The 23,364-nt window shown below is 39.2% G+C and overlaps 2 protein-coding genes across 2 annotated transcripts in view; both read left to right on the forward strand.

Moving 5' to 3' along the window:
- RABGAP1 (RAB GTPase activating protein 1) overlaps window positions 1-23,364 on the forward strand; it is a 124,148-nt gene that overhangs the window by 59,967 nt on the left and 40,817 nt on the right. The gene's annotated exons all lie outside the window — the stretch shown is intronic.
- Window positions 5,136-8,355, forward strand: GPR21 (G protein-coupled receptor 21). Its single transcript, XM_074973732.1, has 2 exons — window positions 5,136-5,246; window positions 5,724-8,355. Exon 2 carries the CDS (start codon window positions 6,083-6,085, stop codon window positions 7,130-7,132), a length of 1,050 nt encoding a protein of 349 aa, XP_074829833.1. The 5' UTR covers window positions 5,136-5,246; window positions 5,724-6,082; the 3' UTR covers window positions 7,133-8,355.

Here is a 23,364-nt window from a genome sequence, read left to right on the forward strand (position 1 = left end):
ATGTGTTGGATCCAGAAGATTTTTGTAGCCGTGTCCATTGATTCACACATTCAGCATGTGTCTCTTCGTGCTCCCTGCCAAAGTTATAATAGTCTTTGGGTTGATGCTCCCCCAGTTCACTCTTACTGCTGCATGGCTGGAGTTGGAACCCCTGTTCCTTTGCACTCATGGTGTTTCACTGTCCTCCATCTGTATATAGGTCTTCATTCTGGTTTTTCATGTAGTTAGTTATGAATTGTGGATCCTCTGCATTCCTGAAAATTAGGCACGTAAACCTTAATTTAGATATTTATATGCAAATCTGATTGTAATAAGTATGGAAGTGGTATTGAGGCCTGTGAGGCTGTGATCTACATACTTGTGTCCGTGTGCTCTGATTTTCTATTTCTGTGTTATACAGTTTCACTGTGGTTGTAGTGGGCAATAAGATTTATGGAGAATATTACTCCTAATAGATATGCCTTAGGTATAGGGATAGCTTCTTAAAAACCCTTCCAAGCAGCATGAGATAGGCACTTGCAATTATACTGATATATACATTTATACAAATACTGTTTATAAAATTCAAAAAATTAGCAAGTGAATCATTTATTGGTACTGTCTACAGGAATATACTACTCTTATTGGATGGACAGAAATGTGGAGTTTTTTTATTAATCATTTCTTGTAATAATTTATACCCTAGATCTGAAAAGGAAAGACAGTGTTTTAAAACAGAAGTTTACATTTCAGGGTATTTCATCTAATTCAGCTATTTGAGAGCAGGTGTAATTCAGTATATGGTTCTAATTAAAGGTTTTTAATGGTTCTGATTCTTGATGGAAGGTTGATGCTATAGTCGATTAGTGCACTGACCTTTCACCTGTGGGAAAACTAGTTTAAATCCTGCTGGAATATCAGTTTGATCCCAGTTTGTGCACATCACAAAACCGTGATGATGATTGATGGTTTCTGATGAAGAGGGTCTTAGGACGCTGATAGCATGGGTTGCTGCTGTTTTGGACTAGGATGCATTGGGAGATCTGGGGGAGTGGAGGATGCTGTAGAATGGGACTGAAGTGCATTGATAGAGCTTGTGTAATCTCAAATTCATGAGCAGTAATTCTGTTCACAATTCATTAACTCAGAAGAAATAGAATACAAATTAGAAAATTAAGGGGGGTGCAATTGAATTCTCTTCCATTATTATAGTGGAATCTCTCTCTCTGTGCTGGAGTTAAGTTTTTTGTATTTCTATTAAAAATCTGTATGTTCTGAGGTTTCTGATTTTGGCTGTAGTTATTTGCGCTGTCCTGAAATTTTATTAACCAGTTGTTATTGAGGCCTAGTATTAGAAATCCTGAGAGAACCGAATTTGTTTTTAAATATCTGAAATATTAAAAGTTTGACGCATACTGTTTTTCTTAGGACTGAATAGGCACAGTAGTAAGTATTCCCTCAGGATCTACAAACACCACTGGACTCTTTTGGTATCTGAATTCTTCTCTGCTTCAGAAAAAGAAGTAAATTTATACCAAAAATACTGTTTTGGGGTTCTTTTCCTAAATATTCTTATCTCCACACTTCACGTTTGGGTATTTATCTGAAGGTAGAATTACAGATCCAAATGTCTGGACAAAAGGTGGCCACTTATATATGCATCTGGGATGATTCATAGCATTTTTCAAACTGATTTACAAAGTGAGTGGGGATTCTTCCACTCTGTATGAAATGCGTTATATTCAACACTCAAAAATTCTAGCTCACTTTTTGGAAGCAAGGTTCCTGAGTGATAAGAAACAGTTGGTTTTAGTGTGATGAAAACATCAAATCTGCCAAGTGGCAGTCTGCTAAAATCCTGTCAAGTTCTTTGAGTGTCATTGCCATAGGCCTCGTTTTCAGCCGGGTGGGTTGGCTATACAATAAATCCCAGCTCAAACTTATTTGAAGAGGGTTGACAACCTTTATGATTTCAGGCTGGGTTTTGTTTTCTAAAACTGACTTAGTAAGAGCATTCATTGGTGTTCGATGGTAAATTAAAATGCATATTAATGAAAAGCATTATAATTTTTTTTTTTTTTTTTAGGAAAATATTTTGATGATTGTACTTTTCTCAGTCAAGGTGAACACTGGCATATGAGAGTGAACCACACAAGTGTTTCTCTGATCATTGTGTAGCAATGTTTCTGAAAGTTGGGTCTGGGGAAGCATATACATCAATTATGCATAAGCAGTGTGGGGGGAAGGAGTGTTGAACTGAGCTGAAAATATCCTTGAAAGGTTTTGTATTTATTTTATTGGTTTTATCTTTGAAATTTGTTAATATTGTCAATTGTCAGGCATTGTGTATTTTATTAATTGGGTGCTATTGTGATCCCACTAAAATTGTTTTCCCTCAGCAATCAAAAGAACTTAACAATTTGCTGGGATCAGTTCCCCATTGTAATTTGACATTAGCCTATTTTCTGTGTAACTAGTGTTACATTTGTGTGAGTGCCTAACTTTAATGTGAAGGTTTATAACATTTCTTAGCCACAGTTTTAGTATTCTTCTCCACTTGAGTAGAAATTCCATCAGTTATTGTACAAACCAATAACAATATTAAATCAATCTTCCTAGAAGAAAGTAGAAAAAAAAATGAAGTTTGTGTTTTTCAGAGATTATATGGCAGCATGAGCCAGAAGGTTTTAAATTATGGCAAACATCCGTGTTGGAATTTTAACCAAATTCAACCCATATAAATGTAATAAGTTAAACAGCTTTTTTTCAAGGTCAGTATAAATTGTAAGCATTGCACTATGACTGCTTTGATCTGTATGCTTTCCATCTGTGATTCATATTTCATTAAATACACCTGAGTTTGGCATAACATTTTAGTTTCTGTTGTTTTAGGACTTTTCTGTCCAAGAAAGCCGCATTGATTTAAGTTAAGGGTGAATTTAAATCCATATAGTTAAACCAGTTCAAAGGGCTGTTCAGACATTCTTATTTTTGTAAAGAATACCTTATTTCGGGTTAGCTTTAGTCAATTAAGAGCAGGTATAACTAAATTGAAATAAGCCATTCTTATATCAAATAAAAATAGCCAAAAAGCCTTTTACATTGGCTTAACTATATCAATTTAAAGACTGTTCTTTGGTAGCTGGCAAATCTCATGTCACAGGTTGTTGTTCTGGAACAGGAGCCTGACATCTCGAGTTATGAATTGGGCTGTTTGATTTAGAATATGTAAGTGTTCAGTGTGGCTGAGCGAGGAAAAGGGGAAAAGCAGGGCCGGTTCTGGGCACCAGCAAACGAAGCACGTGCGTGGGGCGGCACTTTTCAAGGAACGGCACTCCAGCCTCTTTGCTTTGGTGGCATTCTGCTTGGAGCGGCAAAAAAACCTAGAGCCGGCCCTGGGGCAAAACACTTTATTTTCATTCCTAAATCCCATACCCAGAGGTGTGCTGGAGTTCTGGTATGACGTTTTAGGGCTTGTTTACATGGGAAATATTTCCGGCTGTCCCAGTATAATTAAACCACTCTAGTTATACTGGTGTAACTCCCTCATGTGGACACTCTTATTCACAGATAAGAATGTTTTTGTTTTTCTTCAGTTTAGCTTAAACCACTTCCAGAGGGACATAAGCTAACCTGGAAAAAGGCTTTCTCTTACACCAGAATATGGACAGTTATACCAGTATAACGGTAGAGCTTTAAATTCACACCCTAATTTATACTGCTGTAACTTTCCCATGTAGTCAAGCCTTTAGCGTGTGAATGTGTATGTATTTATGCTTGCTGAGTGAGATCACATACTGGATATGGACAGAAAGCTGCATGTAACAGTATAAGGGAGTCAATCTGTTTTACAAAAAAAAGAGGACTGGTGGCACCTTAGAGACTAACCAATGTATTTGAGCATAAGCTTCATCGATGAAGTGAGCTGTAGCTCACGAAAGCTTATGCTCAAATAAATTGGTTAGTCTCTAAGGTGCCACAAGTCCTCCTTTTCTTTTTGCGGATACAGACTAACACGGCTGCTACTCTGAAATCTGTTTTACAAAGTGTTCAGGGAGTTCATATGAGAAGCACTTCTTGTCATGTGCAAACGGTGAAATAGGTTTCAAATCAATGTTTTTAATACAAATCTGCATTTCTGAGGCTACAGGGGGTAGGGTTGCTAAAAACCAGTGTTTATCGCACTGACCACATGGAGAACTAATTCAGAATAAGCCACTCCTATTACAATGTAAAGGCGTCAATACAGAGAGTTAATCAGGAATAGTTAATCTGTTTTAAATATGCACCCTACGTTATTCCAGATTAAGTTTCGTGTGCGAACAAACTGTAAGGGTATAGGGGGGAGTTTAGTGTTTTCAGACCCTGATCTGCTTTCCATCTGACTTTAATACCAGTTGAGTTGTCAGAAGGGCCTTGCACTGGAATCTCTCCAATCATGTGTTTTATATCTTTAAACTAAACTGAACTAAGTACACACCCGCATTCAGCTGTAGGGAAGCCTCTTACTTTTCTCATGTCTGTACTGATCGTCTAACCTTTTTGGAAGAGAACGTTAGTGCTTTGAGCAGGTCTGTGTGTGGTAATGTGGCGTCACGATGCTTGTGTTAGACTAGGGCTCCCAAGGGGAGGAAGTGAGAAACCTGGCACAGGCACGGTGAACAGCCATCAACTTCCATCCTCCTCCTCAGAACCTGTTGTCCTGCTGCCCTTTACATTCCTTGCCTTCGCAGCGTTCGGTTACTGATTGCTGGGACCTGGCGTGTTGCATTGTGCCCCAGGGGAAGGCGGCTGAGATGCTGGGGGGAAGCTCAGAGCTGTTCATCACACAGCCAGATCGCTGGCCACGTGTTTCACTGCAGCTCGTGTAAGTGTTGTCTGACTCGGGGGCCCCGCCCCCAAATAATGAGCTGCTGCTACTGAACATCTGGAGAGGGCAGGTCCTCCGGGCGGCTGCTGGAATGGGAGTAGGCTGGCAGGGAGGGGGCGCGCCCCCATTGCAGGCTCAGAGCTGGGTCCACCTCGTCCCCGGGGCCGCGGCCGCGGCGCTGCAGCTGCCCCTGCGCTCTGCCTTGCCTTGCCTTCTCCGCCCCCCTTCCTCCCCTCCCCATCTCCCGCTCCCCTCCTCTCCTTCCTCCCCCTCCGGCTTTCCCCTCCCCCGCGCAGTTCTGCAGCAGTCGGGGCTGAAGCACACGCCGGCTTTGCGGGCTCCCGGGGCTGAGGATGCGCTCGGGCTTTTGTTCCCATTGCGCCAGGCACAGGGGCAGGTGAGTGTGGGGGGTTAGCCGGGGCTGGGTCAGTCGCTCCCCTGTTGTGTCAGGGGAGCTGGGGGCGAGCCAAGCACCCGGACCGCTGGATCAGTGCAGTTAAAGTGAAATAATGAACAAAGCATCCTGCAAAATGGAGCCAGGAGGAGGGCTGGAAACACCCCCTCTCCCCCCAATATCCCCTGAATCCAGGGACCTGCGGGCGGAATTGCTTGGGAAGCCCATGAAATGCATCTAAACCTCCCCTCCTGCTGCTGAGAGCCCAGCTCTGTGAGAAGGGATGTCCACAGACCACGGGTGGTGGGGTGCGGAAGGGGGAATAAGGCTGGTGTGGAGGAGGGGCTGCACTGTGAGAGAGGCAGGCTGCACTCGGGGTGGGGAATGAAAGAGTGATGGAGTTGGTGGCATGGGCTGCCTGGCAGGAAGCACAGTGCCTGGAGAGATGCTGCAAAACACTTTCCCCTTTTCTTCCGTCAGCTCGAGTTCTGACTCCTGCCGAAGCTTCTCCCTGTTCCCCCGCGCCGCATCCTCTGCCCAGATGTTTAGCCAGCCAGGGTGTTAGTGTTAACCAGCTCTGGTGCCTGTGTGTGAACTTGCTGGCATGGCTGCTGCTGGGACCCAGGGTGACAGCAGCAGCAGGAAGGAGGCTTTCGACTGAGCTGGATTTAAAGGGGAATTGTGCTGCAGACAATGCTCAGCAGCAGCATCTGGAGCAGCCCTGGGGACCCAGCTACACATTGCTACACACACAGCCGGGCACAATGACAGCAGCTGCCTGGAGTAGCTGCAGGCAGCAGGCGGGAGCATGAAGTGAAGGGATCACTGCAGTGCTCAAGATGAACTCCACCTTGGTTGGCAACCAGAGCGGGCAGCCATTCTGCCTCCTGGCCATTAGCTACTTGGAGACCGTCAATTTTTGCCTCCTGGAAGTGATTATAATAGTGTTTCTCACCGTGCTGATCATTTCAGGCAATATTATAGTGATATTTGTCTTTCACTGTGCACCTTTACTGAACCATCACACCACCAGCTACTTCATCCAGACGATGGCATATGCTGACCTCCTGGTGGGTGTGAGCTGTCTGGTGCCTTCTTTGTCCTTACTCCACTATCCCATTGTTTTGAGAGAGTCCTTGGTCTGCCAGGTCTTTGGTTATGTGGTATCCGTGCTCAAGAGTGTCTCCATGGCCTCTCTGGCTTGCATTAGCATTGATAGATACATTGCCATCACCAAACCACTGACCTACAATACTCTGGTCACCCCTTGGAGACTCCGCATCTGCATCCTGATCATTTGGTTGTACTCCTGTGTAGTCTTCTTACCTGCCTTCTTTCACTGGGGAAAGCCTGGATATCATGGGGATGTGTTTCAGTGGTGTGCCAACTCCTGGTACACTGATCGCTATTTCACTCTCTTCATCGTGATGATGCTCTATGCTCCTGCTGCTTTCATTGTCTGCTTCACATACTTCAATATCTTCCGCATCTGCCAGCAGCACACCAAGGAAATCAATGAAAGGCGAGTGCGCTTCAGCTCCCAGGATGGGGAGGCTGGGGAGGCACAGCACTGCCCTGATAAGCGCTATGCCATGGTTCTCTTCCGCATCACCAGTGTCTTCTACATCCTCTGGTTGCCCTACATCATCTATTTTTTGCTGGAGAGCTCTGCTGTCTATAGAAACCACACTGCATCCTTTTTGACCACTTGGCTTGCCATTAGCAACAGTTTCTGCAACTGTGTCATTTACAGTCTCTCCAACAGTGTTTTTCAGAAGGGGCTCAAGCGCCTCTCGGGGGTTGTTTGCACCTCCTGTGCAAGACAGAGGGTAGCTAAGGACTCCTCAACCTCTAGGAGCAAAAGACCTTCCAATGGATTCCATGTCTAAGGAGCAGATTGCTGTGACTGAGAAATGCAGGCAGTTATGTAAATTGCAAAATAAGTTAAATACTGTTTTAAGATGTCCAGGTTAGCAAAAGGGTTTCTGAGAAATGCTGCTGACAAAAAATCAAGAGCGTGTATTATTGTTTTCACTTTAAAATTTCATCATGGCGTTAGGGTCTGTGACGTGTGACCTCCATGCTCATTTTAAGAATAAAGCTGTATCCTGACACTTTTTCCGGCATGACTGAATGTAGTGGGGGTGTGAGCTTCAGCAAAAATGTTTTTTTGTTTTTTTTCTTGCAGCTTTACGAGGCTGTTTCAAGATTTATGCGTCACATGGAAATGATTTCTCTCAAGTGGAAGTGTTATAGTGTAATGGTATATTACAGAGATTTTTTTGTGTATGCCAAAGCATATTAACTCTGTGTGTTCTTACACCGCAATATAAGGGGCCAAATGGTTTGTCTTTCAGCTCTAGTAGACAGAGCTCTAGAATATAGTGAATAATGTGAATACTTTAACATTAACTTAAACTTGTAATGAGGCATGAATTCAGCAATGTGATCAAAACAGTGAGACACTTTTGAAAACTGATCTGGTCTCTGTGCCCCATTTTACTAGTAGAATACTTGTATGTGATTGGAGTACAGTATTGGCATTTTTCTTTTTGTTCGTGTAGTAACCAGAACAACTTGGATCAGACCAAATTTAGCGGTTTAATAAAACATTTTTTATAAGCTCAGAAAAAATAGTTGCTGGTTTATGACCTCCGAATCGTGGCAGTGGTTTGAGGATGATGCCTAATTGTGAAAATTATTCTCAAAACACTAGAGAAAAGCCACTTCTGTTTGGAAATTACTCAAGAACTAAAAAAATCTGACCTGTTTTTATCTGAATTGTTCTGATATTTTACATACTGGAATTTAAGGGAGAAAAGAGAGAGAATTTGTTGTCTAACCAGCTAAGGAAACTATGTTATAAATTTAACTACAGCATTTGAGTTATAGATAACTGAACACACAGCTAAATCAGGCATTTCTCTTTAATCCCATGAAGCCTAAAGAAGGTTTGAATATAGCAGGAGCTAATTCCTTTTGGCCGGCATCCGTCCTAAACTGATCAAACAAAGTGCACTATCTGAAAAACAAAGTTTCAGTGACTACAACTTTTTAGGGCTGATTTAGAATGGAGGCTTTTTGTGTGCTGTAATGTCATCAGGAATGCACTGTGGCCCTCAACTTAATTTATTCTCTTTAAAAATGCCATTAACTCTTTATTGATGCATGGTGTGCTATTTTAGTCGCTAAAGTGTCTGCAAAATATAAATTCTTAACAGTAGTGGATTATATTTTTCCATCTCAGTGTCCTCAATACAGGGATGTTTTTTCCCCCCTAATATAATACATACCACAACCTGTCTACAGCTCACTGTTTTCAGCATGCACCCAATCTCTGTGTGCAATAGGAGTGGGTTCTGGGGAATTCTTTGAGCTCTCCACATGTGTAGGAGTTGCAGTCAGTGTGTGCTCTCAGTGCACAGAGGGACTGAAGGAATCCTAAGACCTGGAGAAGTCTCTCCAGCTCAAGGGAGAAATCACAGTTTGTGTTATAAAATATGTTTAAATCAGATCTTGGTTTTCTACCATAGTATGTCATCCATGATGAAAATTTATAAAGATAACTTTCTTCTGTAGATCCTCCAAAATGTAAGAACAAAGGCTGTTGATATCCTGTTGCCTTCGTGGCCACTTTATTAATAATTATTTGCATTGTGGCACACCTAGAGACCCAGGGCCCCTTTTGCTTGGCACTGTGCAAATATAAAACTGAGACTGTCCCTACCTCTAAAGAGCATGATATCTAAATTTAAGGCTAAAGACAACAGGTGGATATGACTGACAGCAATGGGGAGCTGAGGGTAACAGTGAGACAGTTATGAAAGATGTAATAAGCAAGGGTTGCACCAGCTGGCTCATCCTTCTCAAGTGTTTTGTAAGCATTATAGCATAGGTGGTTTTTAAGGAGAGATTTAAAGCTTGAAGTCACTCATATTTAGCATTTACGCTCAGTATTATTGAAATACCCCTTCATGCAAAACACCCCTGCTTTCCTATGGTTCTAAGCTATAGTTAAAGTTCAAAGTGTTTGAGCAGATATAATCTAAGCATTAAAATAGCATTTAACATCAAGATGATTTATGTCAGGTTTATCCACTGGGTCCTAAAATCCATCACAGTAAGGTTTTAGGCGTAAGTGGAGGTCTGAGGGCAAATATTGCTGCATCTTTCAGTTTGTGCACCAGGAAGAAGCAGTTGAATGTGACTTAGTGTACAATATATTTGGGAATACGTGAATTTAGCAAAAGTGGGAGCCTAAATGCTGACATTAGTATTTAGCTTATGTTGGAGCAGATGCCAGCTTTACCCAACTAGCCCAGAGCTGTATTCAAAATACAACAGTTTACAGCTGCGGATATTTTTAAAACTTGACTTGGGAACAGCTGAACAAGTCAGCATTATTCTGATGGCTAGAAGGAAGGTAGCGCAGCTGTGTCTTACAGCTGTGAGATTCACTTAACAAAGTGTTTATTAAAAACTAGGCTTTTGCTCCCTCTCAATTGCCATATTCAAATACACTATCAGTTTCATTTTATCTCAAAATCTTCGTCAGTGAAGTTGCTTTTCATGAGACACAGGAAGCAGAACCTGGACTTCTAGGGAATTAAAAATCAGAACAAATTTTAGATGCATCTTAGTTTCATATGCAACATTTTTCACAGATGCTTCTGAAAGGTGAAGCAGTCTCCGGCTGCACGGTTAGCATTAGGCTGGTTTTGTCTCAGTTACATCTAAAATTTTTGTTTTTAAATATCTTTCATATACTCCTTTCATTTGACAGAATGGTAGATTTGTATTTAGTTTAAAAGCTGCTGCACCACATTCTATTGACATTATAACTATTGACATTCTATCGACATTCTAACTATTGACTTTAGTGAAGTTAGATCAGAGATGAATCGGTCCCTGTGTGCTTGAGACCAAGTGAGGAAGAAATAATTTTACACTCTATTACCTTGTTTTGTCAGGAGTTCACTTAACTTTATTTGGTATGTAGTTGACATGAGGCATAGTGCTTGTTTTCAGGGACTGTCAGCACTATTGATGCTATGAACTGTTACACAGCAGACTTCATAGTCAGATCGTTTTCATCGCTACATTTGAAAGTTAGTCCTTGTGCTTCGCTTTACTTGTTTGAGTTTCCATAATACTTTACAGAATAGTAAATACTGACCAGGACAATTGCACAAACAAATGTGATGAAGAGAGCATAGATGTAAACATTATTTGTATTTTCATAAAAATATTAAGTCTGCTATGAAACTTCCATGAGTTTAAGTGGTTAAATCAATTCACTTTAATTTCAAATTTGTATCTGGGGCTTTACATTCTATTTTTTATTAGGTTATCTGACTCATTTTCAGATCCAGCTGGGTGAGGGTTTATAACTTGTTTAATTACTGGATGGAATTCACTTGGCATTTTTGAGTCCCATGGGGAAGCATTTTCACATGCATAGCTTTTCAGAAAGTGACATAATTTATGTAGCTCATCCAATATTCTCATACTGAAAAAGAAAAGACTTAAATTATTGGAGGTTGAGGTTGTAGTGTATTGCTATTTTAAAATAGTTTCAAAAGGAGAAAATATGCAAATTGTTAATCTTCTAATTCAAATCCAGTGACAATTTTGTTAATATGGAGAGTTCCTTTCTAGGGGAGGTAAAAAGAGGATGATAGCTTTGTGCTATCAAATTCTGCATTTACATGTGAGTATTTCTTCACTCCCCATTTTATAGTCTTAATTTACTAGTGCATGTTTTGTACTTTAGGGTCCTAATTGTTTAGTAGAATTTCAGACTTATACCTTCCTTAGGTACTTGGCTTCCATTACTGTAGTATCTGAGCACCTCACAATCTTTAATATCCTTACACCACCTTTGTGAGATAGGGAAATAATCCATTTTACAGATGGAGACTTCAGACCCAGAGAAAATAAATGACCTACCTAATGTCAAGCTGGAGGAGCAAAGAATCGAACCTGGGTCTCCCAACTCCCAGACCCTAACCATGGCGTTATCATTTAAAAAAAAAAAATAGCAGGAAGTTTCACAGGTAAGATGCTCATCTACTTGGAAAATTGGTTAGTTAAATTGGTTAGTCTCTAAGGTGCCACAAGTACTCCTTTTCTACTTGGAAAATGACAAACACAGGGCCCCAATTAACATCCTTCCTGTGAGAACACCACCAACTCAATACCCAACATTGATAAGCAAATATCCCTTGCTGTATTTGCAGACAGTCACACTATCTGATACATTGAACTTCCACAAGTCAAGAAAAGCTGAAGTGCTTCAACCAAGCAGTACTCCACCATCAGAGTTTGCAGGTTAAAGTCAGTGGGACTGGTGCTCCGAAGTGACTAAAGTGCTTTTGAGAATCCAGCCCTCAGGAGACTGTTTGGGTTTATGCGATTAGCTTTAAGCTTTCATTTTTGAACATTTTGGCCTGTATCTCTAAAAGTTAATAGTTTTGTTTAATGTATTGAAAGTCTGAATTAATTATTGTTAACCCCCAAGGCCATTTTGTTTTGGAATTACAAAGACTTTGTCACCAAGAAGTTTAATAAAAACTTTTAGGCCCTGATGCTGAAAACACTTTTGCATGTGCATAGATCCATTGAAGTCAATCGGGCTGTTTATGCAAGTAAAGTTACATACCAGGTGAGGTGTTTGCAGGTTCAGGGCCTTAATTTTCAATATTTTATTTTTCACACTAAACAGTTTTGCAAAATTCAGTAAACTACACTACAGGTGTCGCTTTTTAAATAAAAACAGCACTTATAATTTAGTTAAATATAAATTTTGATCTAAAGAGGCAAAAACACATTTTCAAATTAGTTTTACAAAACCTCAACCTGATTTAAATTAAAAAAAAAAAAATCAAAACGGCTTCAAAATCAAAACCTGTGCCATATGAAAAATGATGAACCCCACTTCTATTGAAGTACAAGAGATTGTAAAGGCCATCACTGTTTCTAATTTTAGAAACCGGGAGATGAGTAGGAATCTTCCCTTTTTAGGCAACTTTGTGAAACTAAGATCTTCTGCAAACCCTTTCCCCAGTAAACTGCTGTTTAGAGTCAGAGCCATCTGCATACTAGGAGAAGAACAGAAACTCTACCTTTGTGTTTTCAGCATCGAATTAGTGCCTGTTCCCACTTGCTTGGAATGCCTGTGGCTCCCAAGCTGTACACTGCACTACTTTTCCATACACATTAATGAACAGTGTGTCTCCAGAAATCCAGCAGGTCTCTAGGGAACAACCATCACATGGCTGGATTTAGGTTCCAGGCGCTAGTATTGCTCATAAATGACCTCAGAGAAGTCAATCGTGCTACAGTCTGGTATTCACTTTAGAGATTCTCCAGTTCTTTGTATTAATTGTTAGGTGATTTAAATTAGGTTTGACTGAGCACAGGTTATAGCTCCTCAGCCTTAGTTATAGGTAATCAGATTGCTGTACCATCAAGTTTCATAGGCTGCTTCCAACAGGAACAATACTTTGTCCTTTAGAGGAAAGTGAAAATCCCCCATAGTGCGCCTAACCAGTTGTGCAGTACTGTACATAGAATCATACAACTGGAAGGGATCTTGAGAGGTCATCTAGTCCAGTCCCCTGCACTCATGGCAGGACTAAGTATTATCTAGACCATTCCTGACAGGTGTTTGTCTAACCTGGTCTTAAAAATCTCCATCGATGGAGATTCCACAACCTCTCTGAGCAATTTATTCCAGTGCTGAACCATCCTGACAATTAGGAAGGTTTTCCTAATGTCCAACCTAAACCGCCCTTGCTGCAATTTAAGCCCATTGTTTCTTGTCCTATCCTCAGACGTTAAGGAGAATAACTTTTCTCCCTCCTTCTTGTAACAACTTTTTATATACGTGAAAACTGTTACCATGTCCCTCGGCCGTTTCTTCTCCAGACTAAACAAACCCAATTTTTTTCAATCTTCCCTCATAGGTCATGTTTTTCTAGACCTTTTATCATTTTTGTTGCTCTTCTCTAGACTTTCTCCAAGTTGTCCACATCTTTCCTGAAATGTGGTGCCCAGAACTGGACACGCTACTGCTATTGAGGCCTAATCAGTGCGGAGTAGAGTGGAAGAATTACTTCTTGTGTCCTGCTTACAACGCTCCTACTAATACATCCCAGAATTATGTTTGCTTTTTTGGTAACAGTGTTACGCTGTTGACTCATATTTGGCTTGTGATCCAGTGTGACCCCCAGATCCCTTTCCACAGTACTCCTGCCTAGGCAGTCATTTCCCATTTTGTATGTGTGCAACTGATTGTTCCTTCCTAAGTGGAGTACTTTGCATTTGTCCTTATTAAATTTCATCATCTTTTCTTCAGACCATTTCTCCAGTTTGTCCAGATCATTTTGAATTTTAACCCTATCCTCCAAAGCACTTGCAGTGCCTCCCAGTTTGGTATCAGCCACAAACTTTTAAGTGTAGAGAGGGAGTGTTTCCTGACTCTTACAGACTATCCTTCTATTGCATGAGATCCAGTTTCCCTTAGCTTCGTCTGCATAGGTACAAATAATAATTCTCACGTAATCCCCTTTTTAAGCATGAGCCTCAGTAAAACCACAGATGCATAAATTATGGTGCCTCTGTGTTTGTGCTCTGTGTACCTGGTCTGTGCTAGCACTTCACAGTGACCATTTTGGAGAGACCTCCATGTCAGCAGATGGGCAAATGCAGGATGGTGCTGAAATTATGTCCGCATAATATTTTTCTGAGATGAAAGCTGTCTAAATTTAAAACCTATTGTTTATACACATGTATGCAGAAAGATTTAACGAAAGAAACTAAAGGACGTGACCAGCTAGCAAAATAAAATATGTTTATAATTAAGTAATTACGGGAAAGATATTATGCCAGAATGGATATAAAATATGCAGTTACATTAGTGCCATGAAATAGTTCATTTGGAGTGGGGCGAATGACAGTAAAGTTCTTTCTGCTATAGAATTTGTCTTGTATACCATATACTCATTCTTGTAAGCTGACATCTACTCTTTTCATTTTGGATTTATGACATTACAAAGATGCCCATCCAGAAGCTCTGGGTGTCCTCCACGCATGTAGTGTGCAGACCCCAGTCAGCTCACTACTGAACAAAATCCGGGCACAGTCAAATCCTAAATAGCAAGCTAGTTCCCTATTCCACCCCAGAGCCTCCCTATCTGTGCTCCATTCCCTAAATGCCATCGCTTCCCATGCAGTTCTGAACATCCTTCTCTGTTAGTTTGCGCTTTGCCTTTGTGTGTTTTAGCGTCTACATGCTTACTCTGCAAAATTTTGAACTGTGAAACCCCTCTGGTGACAACTTTTGTGTGACTTGGAAAGATAGACTTGTAGTTAAGACACTGGAAAGGGGCTCAGGAAATCTACATTAATTTCCTGGCAACGTGTGACCTTTCTTTGCCCCCAATAAAAGGGGGGTAATTAATTAATGATTGTGAAGTGTTCAGTTACTATGATTATTAGGGTAAAGGGGGGTTTATATAAGACCCTAAATAGACCTAGCACTTCTGTTCTCAGCTAATCTGTTATGTTTCCCTTGATGAGCAAATCTTTGTCAGTTAACCACATGAGAGGTAGCTTATACCAGTACTTGACTCATTGGTGATTTTTTTCCCACCTCTACTCTTATTTCCTCATCTGTATGATTTGAGGCCACCTCTCTTGTTGAATGTAGCTTGTTCTTTTTGACTTGACAAATTCCCAGTTCGGTTTTGAATTCTTTTGCTATAAGGAAATACTTGCTTCCCCCTCCTTTCTCCCCTCCCCCCCCCCACCCCCCAGGGGACTTAAGAGTCTGTATTTGTTGAGAGTAAAGTATTACTTAAATGTAAATCAAGTTGTGGTCCACATCTGCATTATTACAGGTTTCAGAGTAACAGCCATGTTAGTCTGTATTCACAAAAAGAAAAGGAGTACTTGTGGCACCTTAGAGACTAACCAATTTATTTGAGCATAAGCTTTCGTGAGCTACAGTTCACTTCATCGGATCCGATGAAGTGAGCTGTAGTTCACGAAAGCTTATGCTCAAATAAATTGGTTAGTCTCTGAGGTGCCACAAGTACTCCTTTTCTATCTGCATTATTGTTTGTTTAATGATAGTGGCAAATAGAAACATTTCTGTAGATGCGTATTCAAGGTGTCTGTTAATTTGGCCATAAAATCAGTATTTAATCAAATATTAAACCTCTTGAGTTTTGAAATTGAATTAAAACATTTAAATTATAATCAGTTGTGTGCTTGCAACCAGATTTAACTTGGTGCCTCAGCCTGGGGCACTTTATTAATCTGTTTGCTAATTTAAGTGACTAAATATTTAGAGAATCAATTTAGACCAGACACTTTGTTAAAGTTTTCATTGTCTTGGTCTGACAATTTGAAGAGCAGTGTCAGGAATACTAAACAGGTGACAAAATCTGAGCAGGTCTAGGAAGCTGCAACAGGGATCTGTGACTTGCAAAGGGACATTGATAAGAAACTGTCTTGCACTGATCTGACCTATTAGCTTTATTCAATCTTCAGTTTCTAGTATTCGTGCTGGTCAACACTTTAAAAAAAAAAATTGATAGTTTTTGCTCTTTTAAATAACTTTTTGAAATTCCAAAGAGATGCATATTGTTGTCATATTAAACTTAAAATCCTAGATTTTGATTCAACAAAATGTTTGAATATACTGATCATTAACTGTGTTTACGTACTGTACTGCATCTCAGTCTTTCCTTTTCATTAAGACAGGTTTCAGAGTAACAGCCGTGTTAGTCTGTATTCGCAAAAAGAAAAGGAGTACTTGTGGCACCTAAGAGACTAACCAATTTATTTGAGCATAAGCTTTCGTGAGCTACAGCTCACTTCATCGGATTTCTTTTCATTAAGGTGCCTATTTGGTATGATGTGGGAGTGTGGCTCAGTGGTTAAAGTTGGGGAAGGGAATCTGGAGTCCTGGATTCTTTCACTTCTGTTTTTTTTACCCATTTGTGAGATGAGGATGATAATTCCAGTTCAGAGGGAAATGGAGGCAATTAAATGAATATTTGATATCCTTAGATGGAATGGGTTAGATAAGTGCATATAATGCAAAGCCCATGTAAAGATGAGATGAATATGTACAGATATATCCATACATATACTAGTTCTTAAATATTGCAAGTTTCACAAGATACAAAGAGCAAACATATGCTTATTCAAAATAAGTCACTACTTTTACCAAAATGAAAAACAAAAGTTTTCTTTTGGGATTTCAGCTTTTTAATGGATCCATGAAAATAAATAATTAGATGAATGGAAGACCAAATCTTTAGTTGGCAAGAGTATAAAGAGATTCATCAGGGGAAGTATAAATAAACATTCTGCTGGAGTGGCTTTAGTACATAGTGCTAGTGATTTTCTTTGTGAAATCTTTTGTTTGAATGTGATGTAAGGCTTTGATCTTTAGCTGACTTTAAAATTGCTAATTTCATGAGGTTGTGAAAGAACTACAATGTGAAAAATTAATAGATATTTTCATCACATACTGTTACAAGTATTTTGTTAAAAGACCTGTTAAAATGTTTTCCATAGCAATTGTCAAGAAAGAAATTGTCTAGTGCACAGGGAAAGAAAAAATACATAGATTCATGTTCTGAGCAAGCTAGCCGTTTAAGAAACATTTATTTTCCTGATCTTGCCCATTTGGTGGGATATGGTATTTCTTGAAGATAAAATGCTGCATCACTTAAGAATCTTAGTCAGGCTCACTGAAAGAAATGGCACAGTTGGTCCTTTCAGATAACAGAAAGTAATGTTGTCTTCAGCCTCAGTTCTGGTCTATCTGGAAAGATTTGCAAAATATATGTATAGTGTCATTCCAGAATTCCATATTTAAAAAGAATGCTGTACAACACAGCATTCTGCAAGTTGCTGGGCTGATAAGTTGCTCTCCATGTATTACCTTTGAAATTCAGCTTCCATCTTAACTCTGTTGGGTAAAAATTGAGTATTCATCCTCCTTATTCTCACAGTGAATGCAGCAGGATGGAAACTAGTTTGCAGTTTCTAACCTTGGGCTTCCGTCTGGCTCTTAATACCAGTGATGTTTTCTTTCTGCATGGGTTTAGAAATTTTAAAAGTAACTTAAAAATGGATTTTTCACATGCTGTTAAACTACAGGCATGAATGATTTCTCATGTATGCCCATTCAGGTTGCTTTGCTGAGGAAAATACAGTAGATAAAGCATTATTTTAAAGGCCTCTTGGTTTATCTATCTCCTCCCTTCAGGGTATTAGTGGGCAAGGCAAACTTTAGTATATTCTGTGGAGAATTGCCATCTGGTATCGGCTTAGTGGCTTCATGTGGAATTTCGTTTGGGTCTGAGTCCTGTTCCCAGTGAACAGGTGTTCACCTCACAAAAGCTGTCACAATTGGCACTCTTTTTTTAAAGTGTGAAGAGCAAGGCAAAGAATAGATTAAATGTGTTTGTAAAGCATTTTGCATACTTTTTTAGGTGCTGGAAAATAGTTAACATAAAAGGGAGAAAAAGAGCCTTGACGTGGAAAAAAACCAAAACCAATGCAGTTTAGACATTGAGGTGAAAAACACACAAGCAGATTTTGGGATCAGTCCAATCCCTGTGTTTGAGACTTTTCTAAGGTGCAGTGTTTTGATTGTGAAGCAGTGTAAAGGTTTTAGGTCATGTCTACGCTACCACTTAATGTTGGTAAAATTTATTCCACTGAGGAGTGTGGGAAAAAAGCCACCACCCTGAGTGACGTAAGTTTCACCAACATAAGTGGTATTGTGCACAGTGCTATGTCCGCGGGAGAGCTACCACCGCTTGTGGAGGTGGTTTTATTATGTCGACGGGAGAGCTCTCTCCCATCGTCCCAGAGCGGCTACATGAGTGATCTTACAGTAGCACAGCTGCACCAGTACAGCTGTTCCGCTGTAAGCTCATTAGTGTAGATATGGTCTTAGTTTCAGCCCTGGCTCTTTCATTCTTAATCTGTCCCTGGATTTGTCCCATTTTGTGTGCCGAAATGGGACATTTGGTATCTAAGGAGACAGCTGAAGATTTGTTGTGGCTCTAAATATATATATGTGTATATTTTGTGCCAAGTTGAAACTACTAAAAAAAAAAAAAACCCCAACCTAAGAGTACTTTAACCTATTATTTCAATCAGGATTCCTGTAGCTGACTTTTCAACTAAGGCTAATAATAGGAAACCTTAAGATTTTAGGCAAAGCTACAAATATTACTGATTTTAAAATAGTACAAATATTTTCAGATGTTAAATGGGAATAGAATAAATTGAAGCATGTAAAATACTCGATCCTAATTCCTTATGTATTTCCAAAAGTGAATTATATCTGCTACTGAGAGAACTCAGAAACAAATGTATCTTTCACACTGAGATGCTCTGTGCTGCAGCAGTGTAAAGCATCTCTTAGCCTGTTAACTTTTTTTTATCAGTGCATGTATGCTGGGGGGTTTTTTTTTAAAGAAAGAAACAAAACACAAAAGGAAACCAAAGCACCAATATAAAGTGTGGAGCTGCAGTAGGACATGTAATTTTAAGTATGTTGATACGGTTCTTAGAGAATTCTCAGAACACTTGGAGAATCCATTACCAACATTTTCCTTCCTGAGAAAACTGCAGAAATTTCAGTCATTGTTCCACTGGGTTACATTTTTTGTTTGCTGTTTACTTTGGATTAATGTAATCTTGATACATATTACAATTTAAAGGGCTATTGAAGCATTTCAGACTACTGACATGGCAACCTAGGATTGTCTGTTCTCTTAATTTACAGACCATGTATTAACAATATAAAATAACCATACTGTTTGCCTGAAACCTAACTTGTATAACACTGTTCTTTGAAGGGATGCTAGGTTTGGTGCAAAATATAATCACTTATACAAGGTAGTTTTAAAGGAGATATTGTGACTTGGTATTCCTTCTCTTCCAAAAGGATATTCAGAACTCAATAGCCTGTTTGTCAATCAGAGATGTTTTAGCCAGAAGTTGTATGGATGGTGATACTGGAAGGTTTTTTGCTTCAGAATTTCTTGATCTCTTTAATGTAATATTCCAACAGAGCCTTGTTAAGAGTGTAGTTTTTATTCTTAAATGCACTTGCACACTTTATTTCAAAGGTCTGAGTAGCTCATAAAATACATTTAAAAAATAAATTACAGTTCATTGTTTCATTTTTGTCTTGGGTGACTTTGTGTGTGACTCTGGGCTGGTAAGTGTGTTTCTCTTCTCTTGCACGGTGGATGTTTTTCCTCCTGTCTTTAATGCCTTACTGGGAGACTAGTTTGTGTGTACTTGACCAAGGCAAGAAAACCTTGACCAAGCAATTTGTGTTTATACTCGTGATGTATGACATTTTTGCCAAACTCTTCTTTATAATTTTCCTGTGGGAAACTTGAGCCCTAAAAGGAAATGAACACTGCAAAAGGGCTGGCTACCACAAGGGATTCACTTTTATTTTTAGAATTGTACTACTATATTGCCATATTTGGGTGGAAAATATGCAATATCACTGAATTATTGTATCATATTGCAGCTGTCCACCCATTCTTAATTGGTCTCAATCAACTTGCAGTAAGTAGTCAATGAAATGTGTGAAAAAGAATATTTGTTCTGCAGATGTGTTTAGCAAATGCTAGTACCAAATAACCCTTGTATACTGGGTCTGAACATAATATTTCTCATTAGCAAATATTAGCTGTGAAAGCTGAGATTTATACTGGTCACTGAGATCTCAGCAACAGGTGTAATTTTTCTTACTAAAAACATAAGTTTGGTCCAAGACAAATCTAGGAAATGTGCTTAACATCAAAGACAATGAAAAGCTAGAATTTAATGTATAGAAAAGAAACTTGGGAGTGTCACTGAATTTGGACACTACAGGATAAATCTGGCAGTAGTTTAACAGGGCATCCTGCTAACAATGAATAACTATTTTATATTAACACAGAAATCTTTACTATGCTGGCATGTGTCTAAAATGTGTAGGTCTGTCCAAAATAACTTACCTTACCAGTGGCACATAATAGTACTGAAGTCACTAGTCTGCCAGTTCTTCTGCTAGTAACCCTGTTTCACTCATTTTAAAAGGCTGAAACTTGGCATGAAAGTGGCTTCTTTCTTACATGTTACATGTGCATTCCAACTACATGCCACATGTTCTGTGCAAAGTCTGAATAGCATATAAAAATCCCATTGATTGCTTTGGATCTTTGCTTTACACTCTCATACTTTCATAGTAATTTTTTTCATGAATTATGTTACAAAATCTTTGTAAAAGCAGTTGCACCTCTGTGGGAAGTAATATCAGTGTAAGGTATGGATTTGTTATGATGGCAGTCAGAACCAAGGGAATTCATGTATATGGTCATATAGAATTATTGTTTAAGAAATATAACTTACTGTAATTCGTAGCAACTAGTAAATAGCCAGAAGTTCTTAGCCTGACTTTGGACAATCACTTCCAGAGGTAAACTCAAGCTCTGATGGACTTAATAGTTTTAACACAGAAATAAAAAGGAATTTCTAATGTAAATGGCACCTAGACCTTTTTGTATGCAAATGTGAATGGAACTTAAGAGAACGAATGAAAAACAAGATAACCAATCACGAACATTAGGTTACCACAAAATTCTGTGATGTTTTTGCACTTGTCCACTGCATTTAAATTATAGCTGAGGCTAATATTGTAGAAAACCTTTTTGTATTAAAGATGTTTTGATAAACATCAAACTGTTTGCACAATATAAAAATGTAATTTTAAAATATTCTCAGTATTCTCTCCCTCCTCAACACTTTTCTGGGACAAATCCCATGATATGTGAAATGACACTATTTCTAACGCTGCATTCTTTTTCACTGAGAGATTGAGTTTAATTAAATGTAAAATACAAACAAGGTGAACAGAAAATGGGATACCCAGAATGTGCAACACTGCAATTATCTTTTTAATATTCACCCTAAGTTTAAGTACATTATTTTGGATATGGTCTACATATTGAATTGTTACACTTATTGCTTTGAAACAAATTTTATTTTCCCTTTAGTTTAAATGTTTTTCTTGAGAAAAATAGGCTATGAAAACTTTCCATGAGGTGCGAAGTTGGATATTTGGAGATCTATATTAGCAGAAAATTCCGGATTTTACAAAACCAGATTGGAAAGTTGTCTGAGTTTTATTATACTGAAAATCATTTGCCTTCCTTCCCTTTATCACTTTATAAATTAAACCTGAAGTATTCCAAGAGATCATGAAATGATGGGACAGCTATTGTTCACAATCTTTGGACCAAAGCGTTACAAATTTAAGAAAGAACAGATGCTTGTTGATCCTTGAGGAACATAAAGTTCTCACAGAGCTGATATAGCAGTCTCTTGATAGGAATAAGTGTACTGTTCTGGGCAGGCATATAAGAACTTGATGTTTTGTCTGATTTAAACAAAAACACCTGACCTTTGCAAATGGTTACAATATGATGGGCGCTTCTTCCTGACACTTCCAGTTTATCCTGTGTGTTCTCTTTGCTCTTCATGCCTTTCTGGGGATAGTATTGTAGATTGTGGCAGTATTCAGTATATTTGTTGCCACACTTATTTCAGCAGGGATCTGAGTGCTGTCAAGTTGCTCACTTGCTGACATCTCTGATACTTTTCTGCAAATAAAACAGTTCTGTGTGTTGCTGACACCTCTTGCAACCTTTGACCTAAGCTCTGACCACCTCTATTGTTTGTGTACTGACTGTTTGTACTACATCCTTGACTATTTGTCTTGCCCAGTCAGAAGTGGCGCTCTCAGGATCAGACCTTTTCCAAAAAGCAGTTTCCAGGACAAAAATAATTTAAACAAACATTTTCACCAAGTAGTAGAAAGAGCGGCCAGTGACATGCAAGCAGGCTGCAGACTCCCCTAGGCCTTTAATACTAGCCCTAGAGACAGCTTTTTATTAAACTCTAAGAAAAATAATCTTAAACATAGTATCTGGAATTCCAGATATAAAAAGTACATTTTAAAATGTGGAAAAATTAATGTAGATTACGTCTCATTATTTTAATTACCCTGTGCATTTGTGAGCTTGCTGTGCTTTAGCCCTTCAAGTGTTTTGCTTTGGTAAAGCTTTTAGATTATTTTGTAAGTTGAATCCCTGGTGTAATGAGTATGTAAGATAATTTAACAAGTGAATGAGCTTTCAGGATCTGAAATAAAGTCAAAAGCCAAAAAAAAAAAAAAAAAAGGTTCTGTAGTTTGCATTCTTGTAGTCTGAAAACTCGTGTATAAGTATCTTTACTAGCAACTGAAAAATGTTTGCATTGTTTGGGTCTCACCAGTCTGTTAAAAGGAATGCACTGTCATTTTTAAAGTCCATATACTTCTGGATGCTATTTATTGTTTGTTTTGTATCTTTGTTTCTACTTCAACCTTCCTGTGAGATCAAAAGTTTTTGATCTTGGTGTTTGGTTGGTTGGGTTTTTTTTGTTTTCCCCCTTTCAAATCTGCATCATAAAGTTCTCCAGGGATGGATATTTTTCCAAATGAGTTGGAGGAGTAGGGGGCTACCAGAGGCTGTGTGCACATTCTGATGAAGTTTATTTTTAATGACTGCCCTGTCTCAAACCTCCCCCCCAAAAAAAACAAACAAACCAAAAAAAACCATAAAATTTGTCACGTCTTTCAAATGCCTTTGGAACAGTCCTGAGAGAACCTCAAAATGTTTGGAGTTCAGAGAAGCCTTCAGAATTTTGGTGCTGGTCTGGAAATAGAGCTTCCATGAGACCCAAAGATCCACCTTTCCCTTAAAGGGCCTTTCCCAGCTTTCCCTCCCACCTTTGTACCTTTAATTGCCTTCTTGGAGTGGTGCCCAGTGGCTCCCTGGGTTCAGGGCTTGGTGGCAGGCTTCTTTCAAGCCCTACTAGCCACCTTCTCCCTCACTTTCTCTACCCTTGTGAGGGGTGCCCATTTCATCCTTTGGCATCACCTTCCTTCTCCTTGCATTAATTCTCTCTCTCTCTCTCTTTTTATGTTCCTTAAGTCCTGTGTCAGGGTTGGGAGGGATAAATTGGGCCTACTGAGCTCTGC

This window comes from Natator depressus, chromosome 16 (genome assembly GCF_965152275.1).
Source record: "Natator depressus isolate rNatDep1 chromosome 16, rNatDep2.hap1, whole genome shotgun sequence".
Lineage (NCBI taxonomy): Eukaryota > Metazoa > Chordata > Testudines > Cheloniidae > Natator > Natator depressus.

Bases quoted from the DNA above. Each gene is read 5' to 3' on its own strand.
- GPR21 (XM_074973732.1), top strand. From the start codon at position 6,083: ATGAACTCCACCTTGGTTGGCAACCAGAGCGGGCAGCCATTCTGCCTC.